At 50.2% G+C, this 12,850-nt stretch overlaps 2 protein-coding genes across 2 annotated transcripts; both read right to left on the bottom strand.

Annotated features, from left to right (window-relative positions):
• Positions 1-1,383: 1,383 nt before the first annotated feature.
• On the bottom strand, positions 1,384-3,668 carry FAM89B (family with sequence similarity 89 member B). The gene is made up of 2 exons (XM_006179534.2): positions 2,630-3,668; positions 1,384-2,205 (listed from the first exon to the last, which is right to left on the bottom strand). Exons 1-2 carry the CDS (start codon positions 2,927-2,929, stop codon positions 1,927-1,929), a joined length of 579 nt encoding a protein of 192 aa, XP_006179596.2. The 5' UTR covers positions 2,930-3,668; the 3' UTR covers positions 1,384-1,926.
• Positions 3,669-3,833: 165 nt separating this feature from the next.
• Positions 3,834-5,283, bottom strand: ZNRD2 (zinc ribbon domain containing 2). The gene is made up of 4 exons (XM_006179535.3): positions 5,068-5,283; positions 4,821-4,972; positions 4,603-4,687; positions 3,834-4,212 (listed from the first exon to the last, which is right to left on the bottom strand). Exons 1-4 carry the CDS (start codon positions 5,084-5,086, stop codon positions 3,869-3,871), a joined length of 600 nt encoding a protein of 199 aa, XP_006179597.1. The 5' UTR covers positions 5,087-5,283; the 3' UTR covers positions 3,834-3,868.
• Positions 5,284-12,850: the final 7,567 nt, after the last annotated feature.

The raw sequence follows: 12,850 nt of genomic DNA, 5'->3' as shown, positions 1-12,850 counted from the left end.
TGACTTCAGCTGTCAAGTGGGAAGGTGGTCCCACCATCCCTCAAGCAGCTGACTTCCAGCGAGTGTGTTACCTTGGGCAAAGCACAATGAGCCTCAGTTTTTACCTCTGCTAAACAGGGATAGTTATAGTTTCACCTTTTACATCATTTTGAGTGAAACTTTGGAAAGCATTTGGTGTGGAGCCTGGCTGATTTTTTGCCAGGTATTATTAAACGAAATCCGTTATCAGGGACGTCAGTGTGTGTGTCTGTGTGTTTACTCTTCCTCCCCTGGGAAGCCTGCCCTGGGGCGTTAGCCACTCTGTTCACACGTCGATTAGAGCCCTTATCGCCAATGCGTCTGCCTGCACCAATGAGATCGCCCAGGTGTCCCGCCCCGAGTTATGCCTGTTCCCTCTGCCAGTGCGAACGCTCAGCTAGGTTTGCCAACAGACAGAAGCCTGGTCCTTGATACAGTTCAGGATGTCTGATCTGCCAGGAGTGCTAGCTGGTTGTCTCCAGGAGGCAAGGACTGTATAGCAGGTGTGGGGATGAGCAGCCGGTAAGCCTAAATGTGCAACTTCGAGGTCCTCTCCTCTTCGTGTCAGGAAGTTGTGGGGTGGTGTGTGTGTGGAGGCCTTAGCACCCAACATCCACAAATGTGCAGGTCTCTTCCAGGGAGGACCTGACATTCGGGTTTGGTTCCCACACCCCACGTCGCAGCTGTTTCTTCTGGAAGAGAAAGCCTTTTACATACTACCCTAAAGGTCCTAAGTGCTATGGAGGGGTAAGCAGACGTAGAATGGGGGCGTCTGGGTTCCTAGGAGTCTCATGTTCCAAAGCGCAGAGGACTGCCCCCATCTCCCCTCCAGGGCTCACTCTTCTGGCCTCTGGGGCATTGAGACTTCACCCTCTTCTGCCTCTGCAGCTCTTTCCTCCCACCCATAGGTCACTCGTTTCCAGGCCTTTCCAAGAGGAGCTTTCCCCTTTCCCCTTTCCCGCCTAGGGCCCCTCGGGCCGCCTGCCCCGGCCCACTCATTTCCTGTGCCGCCCCAACTCCGCCCCAACTCGGGGTGGAAAGTTTCTCTCTTCAAGAAGGGCGGTTCCTTCTCCTTCCTTCCCAGCTGGCCAAGAAAGCCCAAAGCAAGTGGGGAGGGGGTTGGGCTCCCAGGCCTCCGGCCAGAGAGGGGAAGTGACTCGCCTGCAGTCACAAAACCGCGGGACCAGGCTGGGCCAGCTTGGACTGCTCCGCAGCTCTACCCGGGGAGCAAGGATTCGCACCCTACCACCGCCAAGCCTCTTCCACTCCGGGTCTTGAACGCCACCTGCTGGCGAGCGCCGGGCGGCACTTGCCAGAAACACCGCTATCTTCCCTCCCCAGAGCCAGGCAGTCAGAACACACCAATGGTGAGAGAGTATTTATTTCTCTATGTGCCCAGGAGGCTGGCCCCTAAACTTAAATATCGAGCAAGGAGCCTTGGCCCTCCTGGCCATGGGTGCAGGAATGGGTCCCAAAGCCCTTGTCTAGGGCAGTGGAACCCAGGGACCAGAGGTGGGATGCCCCTGAGCCAGCAGCTGCCAACAGCAGCAAAAGATGAAGAGATAGGAGCCAGGCACTCATCCCAATCCCAGAGATGCCAAGGGGAGGGCAAGATGCTTTGGACCCCACTGCCAGACTGAAGGTTGGCCAAGCTGAGGTGCACACATGTGGGAGAAGTGGAGGTCCAGTGCCATGGGCAGAGGCTGTAGTCCAGGTACCGGCCCCAGTGCCAGCTAACCCAAGACAGGAGAGGGAGGATAGGCAGTTTAACCTCCGAAGGGCCCAAGCCTTGCCCTCCCGTGAGGTGAAGTGGTATGGGGGAAAGCAGGCACTATAGTCTGAGTACTTGCTGAGGGGTGAGTTTCTGAGCCTTTTGCATGGGTGCATGCTCCCCACCCCTCTAGCTCTTCAGAGGCTGATGTGGAAGGCATCCTGCAGCCACTGGTCTCGGGCGTTGTGCGTTTGAGGCACAGTGAGGGGTGGCGGGTCCGGGGGCAGACTGGCATCAGGAGGCTCGTCGTCATCAGATAGGCCAGCGTCAGGTGGGTAGGAACTGTCTGAGTGCAGGGAGGATGACAGGTCCTGGCATAGGCTCAAGTCTTGACACAGGTGCTTGTAGTCCTGGATCGACTCATACAGGCCCCATAGCTGGCACAGCAGTGACATGTCCAGCTGCCGCAGGCCCACCTACAAAAGACTGAGAGTGGGCTGGGGTTGGGGTCCAAGCCACCCTCAGCCTACGCCACAGCACTAGCCAATCTTCCCGCACCCTTCTAAGCGGAGGTTTTTGTGGACATCGGGTGCCACCTGCAAGCTTTGGATCTTTAGGCAAATCACTAACCCTAATCGGCAAAATTGAGACAACATTCACCTAGTAGAGTAGAATGAAATAACACAAGTAAAGCATTTAAAAATACGTGGTAACTATTGCCATAAACGGTAACTGATTATTGTTATAATTTCCTCTGACCTAACCAGCTTCTACAGATCCTCTAGACCCAGACCACGCTTTGCCTCTGCTGTCTGTCACGCCTCGGGACCCTCAAGCTCGGCAGCAGCCACCCCCTCCCCTGTCCCCCAACGCCTAGCTGACTCGGGTCCTGCCACTCACCATCTCCTTGCGCAGTGCCGCTAGAGCCGAGTCGAGGTTGACAGGGCGACGCAGGCCAGGGGGACCTGCGGCAGTTCCCGAGTTGGCGGCGCCGGCTGCATAGCGGGGCCCGTCCGGAACGCGGGCGGCGCGGCTCAGCTCATCGTGGATGCGGCTGCGCTGGCTGTAGACGCGCTCCAGCTCCCGCCACGAGCCTCCGCTCGCATTGAGAAGACCGCTGAGGCCGCGCGGTAGCGGCGGGAGACCAGCCAGGGCGCAGCCCGCGCCGCCCGGCGCCTCGGTCGAGGGCAGCCCATTCATGGCTGGGCCGGCACAGAGGATGATGCAGCCTCCTTCCCTCCGATGTTCTAACGGGGCCGCCGCCCGCAGGCCCCGCACCCCGAGGCCCCGCCAGCAGAGCCCAGCCGCCGCCCGCAGGCCGCGCTTTGTTCCTAACCGGACTTCTCCGACTCCGCCCCCTGCCCCACCCCCTCCATGTAGGCGGGGCCTCTCTTAAAAGGGCAAGGGCTGTGGGACCACGCTGCCTAGGTCGCGGAAAGCAGAGAAAACGGACTCTGCCACCAACAGACAGGGGTGGAGGTGGGAGGTGGGGTGGGGGTGGTGGAGGGGGGAATAGGGGCAAGAAGCGGAGGGTGCAGTTCCTTCGCGGTTCTCTCTTCCCCACAACACTCTTGTTTAATTATCCTGCTCAATTATAACTCTCAAGGAAAAGGATTTGAAGACGGAGTGGGGGTGGTCAGGAGACTGGGGTTAAGCCCGTACTTGGTCCCTACTGTGCAACCTGGCACTATCAGTGTCTCAGTACCTGGTCTGGGCCTGAGGTGGGATAGAATGATGGTATCAGGATGTTTATGGAAGGAGAAGCTACCAAGGGGATTGGAACCCCAAATCTCACTCAGGGTAGGGAATGAGCACTGGATGGCTGAGGAGGCTGCAGGGGTGCCACAGAGATTGATGCCTCTTGTTCCTGCTTTTGAGGAGGCTGTGGTCTCCTCAGAAAAAAGTATCACATAGTCCTCTCCCTCCCAGCCTCATCCTCTGAGTGGGGGAACTGAGTGGAAACAAGCCCAACTCATTTCTCCTGGCATCAAGGAGAGCAGACTGTGATAGTATGAGGCCAAAAGTAGGAAAAAGACGAATGGAGTTGGGATTAGCATGCACACTCAGAACCAAGAAAAGAACAAACTACACACAACAAAACAGCTGTTTTTCTAGAGGGTTTTTCTCAGGAGGGGTCTTTTAGTGTTGCAGCTGCTGAAGGCTGCGTAGGGCTTCAGCACAAGCCCGGATAAGGCTGCACAGCTGGATGCTAGTCTCCAGGGAGGTGCTAGAGCCCAGCTCAGCTGAGGCCCAGGTCAGCTTCTGCAGGAGGGCCTCCTGTGTGCAGGCCAGGACATCTGCATTTGGAGGCAGAGCAGGAGGGGGTGGCCCCTGGACTGCCTTGAGCCCTGCTGCAGCTCCCTCACAGTGCTCTGGACGGGGTACTGGGGGCTGAGGAGTAGGCCGAGAGCCCAAGGGGGGCTCCGACGCAGAGGCAAGCTGGTGCTCCCGAGCCTGGGAGAGGGCAGCCTGGGCATTCAGAGCTAAAAAAGGAAAAAGCCAGTGGAATGGTCAGGATACCTGGCCCATCGCCACCTCCCTACTCGTCACTGTTCTGCTCTTTCTATACTTGAAATGTTTTCCCTGCCTCTGTATAAGGTAACTCACACGTTTTCTTCTTTGTATCAGAGTTATTTATGCTCTTGCTTTCTCTCTCTCATCAGGACTACGCCTAATTGAGCTCAGACTCTCCCATGGTGTCTGGCACACAGTAGGTGCTCAGTGCTCTTACTGAATGAATGGTCCTTTCTAGAGCTGAAAGGACAAAGCACCTTACTCCCGCCCCACCCACAAATACCACTGTCACCTCCCAGGCCTACTGTTCCTGAGCCTCTATCACCCCACTTTTTCACCAAGCACACTCAACCCCTCACCCGGATTATCTTTATCCACGTCTGAGTCGAGCTCCTGACAAGCCACGCAGTAGATTTTCCGCTGTTTGTCTTGGAGGAGGATCGTCTAGGGGCCAGAAAGCACACGGGACAGAGGTGAGACGCCGGGTGATGGGGTCCAGAGGGAGAGCTGGGGAAGGGCCGTGCGGCCTGATCCGTGGCCCCACCCTTGATCCCACGTCCCGAGTCTCTCTCCTCACCCCGCAGTCCGCGCACGTTTCGCCCAGCATGCGGTAACCACGCAGCAGGTAGTCGCCCATCAGCCGGGAGATGCGATCCTGCCGCTCTCGCCGCGCTTGCAGCACCTTAGTCTCCGCTTCGGTCGGGGGCTCCCAAGAGAAATCGTCGACTTCTAGGGGAAGAGAGGCACAAGAGGCTGTGGGTCTTGCCGAAGCAGGCTGCCTCCCGTATCCGGCAGCCACAGGCCTCCGCAGCCCAAGTTCTTACCAGCGCCGTTCAGGGCCATGTTGCCGTTGTCGCCGCTAGGCTCACCGGAAGTGACGCACAAGCAGCGCGTCTTCCACTTGACCCTGCCCCCTCCACGTTGAGCCGAGGATGAGGGCGGAAATGACACTCGCTGTGCTCCTCAGACTTCGCGATGCCCAGAGTGGGGCGTGTCGGCCGCAGGCTGGACCCTTTCTCGTTAGCACCTCCCTCGGTCCCTCTATGGGAACCCGTGGACAAAAACTTTCGACTGGCAAAAAAAAAAAAAAAAAAAAAAGATGCCACAACAACAACAACAAAAAAACCCCCACAAACTTTCGACTGACGGGGCCTCGGGAGGAGAGTCTTTGTCATAATGCCGCTCAGGTCGCAGGACCCGGAAGTAGCTGCGCAGGGTCGCCCTTCCTGCTCTCCGCGGTTGGAGGGGACCTCTTGGCTTTAGGAATCTCCGCTGGCCTCTGCCTTCCTTGCGGTTTCTCTTTCCGCACCGGCAGGACCCAGGTAAGGCGGGGCAGTGGCATCATCACAACAACACCTTTGATAATAACCGCCCCTTACATACGCTTGAAGCCTCCTCAGGCCTTCAGTGCTTCTCATTTCAACTAGCTAGTCAGGCCAGGCGGCGATCGTTCTTGCTTTTCACACCTCTCAGCCTATTTCAAGACCCCCTTTCCTTCCGCGTGTTCGGTGTCCTAGCCTGCCCACCCCCTACCCCACCAAGGCCTGGGACTGATGCAAAGTCAGCCTCTAAGCAGACTTTTCGTTTTGTTCTGTATTGTGGAAGTTCGAACCTTCAAAAAGCCAGCTGACTAGGGGGAAGGCGGGGTGGGGGGGTGGGGTGTAAATTGCTGTACTGGGCATGCGCAGTTCCGATTCCAGCCCCTGCTGAATAATACGTTCTGGAGGGTGGAAATGAGAGACTTACTACACATGCCTGTGACCGTTATGCCCTCGTTGGGTGGGTTGCTGTTAAAATAACTAGTGCTCCCTGAATATTGGCCTTGGTGGTATTTATCCCCTCTTTGTTCTTTTTCCATACACAAACTCTCCCTTAATAGGTTTGGAGAAGCCAGGTGGAGTAGGCAGCAGTCCCCAGATGCGCAGCGTGCAGTGCCTCAAGGCTGTACACCAGGACAGTGGAGAAGGAGCTAGGACTTAGACTCCCATAATCTCATCCGCAACCCTCTTCTTTGACCGGCAGCACATGCTTTCACAGTCTTATCTGAAAATAGAATGCCCTCCTCCTGGCCCCATCTTCCTCCTATGTAGACTCTTTGGAACTTCCATTTTCTGACCCTTGCTGCCTCCTGCTTACTTGGAGAGTCCTGTGCCCCTCTTCACTCTACCAGCAGACTCTTGGGTAGCAGTGTACCTGACTCAGGGCCTGACCCCAGGTCAGTTCTGCCAAACTGACTAGAGGGACTCTTGGATTCTAGTCTGTATGTACAGACCCTCCAGGTCCTTACTATCTTCAACTCCCAGCCCCATCCTGAAGCCCTCAGTGCACCCTTCTGTGTCATCATAATGGCCAATATCCACTCAACAGCTTATCCTGCCTGACACTAATTAAGATCCTTATATTCATCTTCCTCCTTAATCCCTTTCATTTATTCCTCATGACAACTACTCTTCTCTGGGTGGAAAGGTAGCACCTTGCTGTCCAGGTCTGCCCCATTGTAACAACCAATACTAAGACTCATCCTGGGAGTACAGAAGTTTCCACTTTCTTTCAGACAGCATTTACAGAGATGCACATACACACTAAAAAAGGATGGAGGGAAATTCACTATTGCTATGGACAAAAAACAGATGAATAATTAGAACTTTGCTGGCTCACTTGGGAGGTGAGGGGCAGGGCATGTGATGCTAGGCAAGGAAGAATGGCAACAGCTGGGCCATCTTACAGCTCAGCCCTCCCTGTAGTCTATCATGCCAATCTTATATCTATTCCAAGATGACAGTAAAAGGTCTGTTTTTCCCCCCCAGTGGGTCCTGGCTGCTATAAGGGAGCTTTGTCCCTCTTAGGGAGATTTCCTTGAGACAAACTCCCATAGGAAACCATAGATGAGGTATTGGTTACTCTTTGGGCTCTTATTGTCTTAGTTTGGGTTTATAGCGCTGCTACAGGTGACCCCAAGATGTCTAGATAAATTCTTGTGATCAGTTCCACTGCCCTAGAAAACTCTCCTAGCCCTTCTACTAAAACAAGGCAATGAAAACAACAACGAGGCATCACCTCACATCTGTCAGAATGGCCATCATTAAAAAGTCCACAAATGATAAATGCTGGAGAGTGTATGGAAAAAAAGAGAACCCTCCTACACTGCTGGTAGGAATGTAGTTTGGTGCAGCCATTATGGAAAATAGTATGGAGATTCCTCAAAAAACTAAAAATAGATTTACCATATGATCCAGCAATCCCACTCCTGGGCATATATCCAGAGAGAACTCTAATTTGAAAAGATACATGCACTCCACTGCTTATAGCAGCCTTATATACAATAGCCAAGATATGGAAGCAACCTAAATGTCCATCAATGGATGACTGGATAAAGAAATTGTGGTATATTTATATAACGGAATACTACTCAGCCACAAAAAAGAATAAAATAATGCCATTTGCAGCAAGTGGGTGGACCTAGAGATTGTCATTCTTTTTTTTAACTTCTTTTTATTGAGTTATAGTCATTTTATAATGTTGTGTCAAATTTAGAGACTGTCATTCTAAGTGAAGTAAGCCAGAAAGAGAAAGAAAAATACCATCTGATATCACTCATATGTGGAATCTAAAAAAAAGAGAAAAAGAGGACACTAATGAACTCCTCTACAAAACAGAAACAAAATCACAGACATAGTAAACAATCTTATGGTTGCCGGGGGAAAGGGGATGGGAAGGGATAAATTTGGGAGTTTGAGATTTGCAAATGTTAGCCACTATATAGAAAAATAGATTTAAAAAAGGAGGGGAGGGTATAGTTCAAGTGGTAGAGTGCATGCTTATCATGCATGAGGTCCAGGAGTCAACTCCCAGTAGCTCCTCTAAAAATAAATAAACCTAATTACCTCCCGCAGCAAAATAAAAAAGAGAGACAATGAGAGAGAGAAAATAGATTAAAAAACAAATTTCTTCTGTATAGCACAGGGAACTACATTCAGTATCTTGGCAATAACCATCAATAAAAAATATGAAAACAAATGTATGTATGCATATGCATGACTAGGACATTGTGCTGTACACCAGAAGTTGATACATTGTAACTGACTATATTGCAATTAAAAAAAAATGAGTTGTTATTATGACAGTGGGACAGAAATACCCTCTATCAAGGTAGTCTCCTTTAAAAGAAAAGTCACAGCTGTTCAAGTCAAGCCCAAGTCCTGACAGACATCTATATAACACTCCACCCAACAACAGCAGAAGTTATATTCTTCTCAAATATGCATGGAGCATTCTCCAGGATAGACCATATATTAGACCATAAAACAGTCTCAATACATTTAAAAGGGTTGAAATCATACAAAGTGTGTTCTCAGGCTGTAGTGGAATGAAATTAGCAATCAATAATAGAAGGAAATTTGGAAAATTCACAAATACATGGAAGTTAAACAACATCATCTTAAATAATTAATGGATCACAGAAGAAGTCACACAGGAAATTAGAAACTACTTTGAGATTAATGAAGATGAAAACACAACATACCAAAATTTGTGAGATGCAGCCAAAGAAGTGCTTAGAGGGAAATTTATAGTTGCATATTCTTATGTTTAAAAGGAAAAAAGTCTCAAATCACCTAATCTTCCACCTTAAGAAACTAGAAAAATAAAAGTAAGCTAAACTCAAAGCAAGTAGAAGGAAGGCTAGAATAAAGATTAGAGAAAATCAACTCACCCACAAGTTAGTTCTTTAAATTGCCAAATCTTTAGTTAGACTGACCAACTCAAACCCAGGTCAGCTGAACAGTACGAATTTGCAGCCCGAGCTGGAAAGCAATGTGGCTGTGGTTGCTGAGTCAAGGAGTCCCCAAATGTGAGACAGATATCAGTACTCTGCCACCCAATAGAGGGCTTTAGATGGCAATGTTCTCAGCTAACTGTGGAAACAAATCATGACTGATCAAACCATCTAGAGCTCTTACACAGATGCCCCTGCTAAGGGCTCATTCTCTGATAAGATTATAGGGATCAAGCTGTTGATAGAGCCTCCACTGCCCAGACTGTCTCCATTTATGTCTGGATCCATCATCATACAGATATGGCAACATGTCTACCATCACAGAATGGGCACAAAGTAAAGGACTCTACACTTCTGATGCAGAGGCCACAACTCCATGCAAGATTTGTGATTTCTGCCAAAAGTTCATCTGTTTGTCCTGCAATGAAGGAGACCACAGTGTATGTGGTGTTGCCCCTGCCTGCTCTTGAGAGATTGACTGCATGGGACCTTTGACTCCTTGGGGCTATGGCTGGTGTCTTACACTTTCTGAGGGTACAATGGTGCTGTTCCAGGCCAACCAGCCAACTTTGATAACACGATTGTGGTTCTTGAGACTAATCTGTGTATTGTTTTTGGCTTTCTGGACCAATGGTCTAACAATAGTGCATCTTTTATCTCAAAAGCCACTCAATATGATAATCTAGGTATTTGGTGGTCCTTCCATGCTCCCTATCATCCATTATCATGGTGATCCTCAAAAATTAACTCAAAGAAATTTCTGACTCTCCCTCCAGGTCCCCACACCTCCATATGGCAGTTCAGTCACTGAATGTGGCTGTCTCCAGGATGGGACCATCTCCCCTAGGCTGTGTCCTTTGTAATGATCAAGATGAGAGGGGTAGGGTTTACATAGACCAGTTTTGAAAATTTAGGGTTCCACACTCACTATTCCTAGACATAATGCTTCTTTCTTTCCCTTAACAGCAACCCCAGGCCAGCCTGGTTGCTGCAATTCCAGGTGGCAGCCCAGTCAGAAAGGGGTTTAGGTGATTCTCACTATATTATTGTTCAGCCACTTGGATTCTCTTGTTGGACAGACACAGTCCTGCATCAGAATAACTGGAGTGCTGGTGTGTACACCTCTCTCTCTGAGTCCCCCAACTGTGGCCCATGTGTAGGATGGGGGACCTAATGGATCCCTGTATGTTTTATAAAAACGTCTTTGTCCCCTGATCCTTGCAGATGAAAGGTGTGAGTAGGGGGAGATTGGAAAAAAGTTGAAGTTCTAACTCCTGGAATGGAACACATCGATTTTGTGGCCGTAGAGGGAGAACAGCAACCTTGGCACCTGGGGAGGGAACACCTCAGACCCCAGGAGATATGGGGGAAAGAAAGAAATGTGTAACCTTTGTCTTGCCGAATCACCTGGAGCCTTCTTCATGGAGGAAAACATCCAGGTCCAATTCTCTCAAACTGTTGCAAGTGACTTAAATTTAACAGACTGCTGGGTCTGCAGTGCTCCTGTAGGCAGTTCTGACCTTGATTTGATTGCCATTCTGCTTATCTTTTCCAAGAGATTGGAAGCAGCAGAGGGTAGCCTCAGCTCCTGTACCTGTCACATAAAATACCTGGTAACACCATCACCCCCAGCTATCGTCCCCATTGCCAGTCCTGGAGCCATTACCACTCTGTCATGCCATGGGGTGCATGAATGCCATCTGGCTGGTGGCCTGGACAAACAGGACAGATTGGACTAACTGCCCTTAGCCAGGCCCTCCAAAAACAAGGACTGGCCTCAGTTGGACTGGGACCCCTAAGGCCTACCAACATGCAGAGAGGCCACACTGGAGGCACTGTCAACCTTGGTACCCCATAACTGATGTAGGTCACACTTGGGGGCACCATGTTTCTTCCCAGAAACACCATGTGCACCCTTGAGACTGTATGACTTATACAGAAGTCACCCATTAACTTGTCTCTCTCCTGAAAACAGAGGGACTTGAAATTTATCCTTGACTTTAGCCTACTTGCAAACTAACATGTGAGCTTGCCACAGGTTCATGCATGCAGAAGACAGGCGATTCCTGGGTCAGAGACAAAGGACTTTATTACTCATGGCTGGAAGCATTAATCCAGGTACAGCAGGATATATTAATTGCACAGACTGTGGCCTGCAAGGAATAAATCCAGGAGAATTCTGTCATACACAGCAATCTTGATCAGTGAATTGAGGCTGTCCTGAATGCCTTCCAGGCCAAGGTTGATACAGAGAACCAAGGAGCAAGCAACCTGGCTTTCTAAGGTAGATCTGATGCAATATGGATTTGTTCAGCTGGGAGGCATGGTTGAGGTCAGTACTGCAAATTGGCTTCATCCTGCTGCTTGGAGTCCCATGGATAGTAGCTTTAATTAAATTCTGTATGTGACATATTGAACAGATTTGGTTCTAGCCTCTTTTGATCATATTTGCCAACAGAGTGGTGAACTCATGGGAAAATTTGCCAAAAGTCAAGACAGTGTAGAAATGAGGGGTGGATCTTATTGTAAGACAATTCTCCAGGGGTCTCTTGAGGTTCTGCACATTTTGCAAGCAAGGCACTGACAGCCTTTGTCCTGGACTCTCTTCTCAAGGATGTTGGTACAGTGAATAGCCATGGAAGATGGGGACAGAATCTCCCTCCAGAGAAAAGGGCAGCCATTAGAAAAGACTTGGGTCTTAATTTTAGAGTCCTCTCCCATACCACAGTCCACTCTGTGCAGGCATCTGTCTAGGCCATTGGTGCCACCCCCATGGGAATTGGGGACAAGAGGACTGATGTCAACATGCTGATAATCATGCTGTTTACTGAGTAATAAGGTCCATTGTCGCTGACCCAGGAATCTCCTATCTTCTGGCAGCATGCATGAAACTGTGGCAGGTTTGCTTGTTGGTTTGCAAGTAGGGTAAAACCCCAGACCCATCACAGTCCTTGACAAGGGGCAAGCACATAGAAGGTCTCAGAGGTGCTGGTGGTAAAGCTTATCCAGAGAATTCTAGCATTCACAGCAACCTTGGTCAGTGAACTAAGGCTGTCCTGAATGCCTTCCAAGCCAAGATTGAAACAGAGAAATAAGTCATGGTGGGCAGACCAGCTGTCTGGGAAGCAGTGGGCTTAGGCTGTTTCAGACCCCTTCCTACCCTCATGTGAGCCGGCCCAACATCTGTCGCTACCTGTGGCACAGTGGACGTGGCAGTAGTTAGGCCTGTTCCTGAGTGACAGCACAGTGGCACATTCACACACAGCTTGGTTACAGCACTCCCCTGCCCCAACTGCCTCGTTTGGTGAGTCAGGTTCATGCAGCAATGAGTGGCTTATGCTGCATAGCCACGGCTCCGAAAATCATGAGTGGTGTTATTGTAGCTTCGCACTAACAGGCATCCAGGAGGGGTTGATTTTTCCTCTTACTTTTCACTGCAAGGTGAATTGACCTGACATTTCTGAGAGACAAGAAAGGACAAGATGATACAATAATAAACATAATAATACTCGCCTTTGGGGTATTTTTCCTTTGGTCCAGGCACTGCTGAGAGCTTGAATTATCTCCTTTAATCCTCAGGTCAACGCTGTGAGTTATATCTTATTATCAGCCCCAGTTTGCAGATGGAGAAGCTGAAGCTTGGACAAATTAAGAGATGTATCCACAGTCACCCTGCTTGGGTGTGGCGGGGCTGGGTCCTCCTCCAGGCAGTGCATGTCTAGAGCCTGATTCTCAATGGTGGACTCTTTCCTGGGTTTGAGAGGTAGAGACAAGTGACGGGGCTAAAGATCCTCTCCAATTGATTGAGCATGAAGATGGGTTTTCATTTCATT

This window comes from Camelus ferus, chromosome 10 (genome assembly GCF_009834535.1).
Source record: "Camelus ferus isolate YT-003-E chromosome 10, BCGSAC_Cfer_1.0, whole genome shotgun sequence".
In the NCBI taxonomy this organism is placed as follows: domain Eukaryota; kingdom Metazoa; phylum Chordata; class Mammalia; order Artiodactyla; family Camelidae; genus Camelus; species Camelus ferus.
Note: the sequence above shows the minus strand (reverse complement) of the source record. Positions and strands in the feature narration are given on the sequence as shown.

Coding starts and splice junctions, on each gene's coding strand:
- ZNRD2 (XM_006179535.3), bottom strand. Junction 4,688..4,820: donor AAACGTGCGCGGACTGCGGG/GTGAGGAGAGAG, acceptor TCTGGCCCCTAG/ACGATCCTCCTCCAAGACAA. Junction 4,213..4,602: donor CGTGGATAAAGATAATCCGG/GTGAGGGGTTGA, acceptor TTCCTTTTTTAG/CTCTGAATGCCCAGGCTGCC.
- FAM89B (XM_006179534.2), bottom strand. CDS start 2,929: ATGAATGGGCTGCCCTCGACCGAGGCGCCGGGCGGCGCGGGCTGCGCC. Junction 2,206..2,629: donor CGGCACTGCGCAAGGAGATG/GTGAGTGGCAGG, acceptor AGTCTTTTGTAG/GTGGGCCTGCGGCAGCTGGA.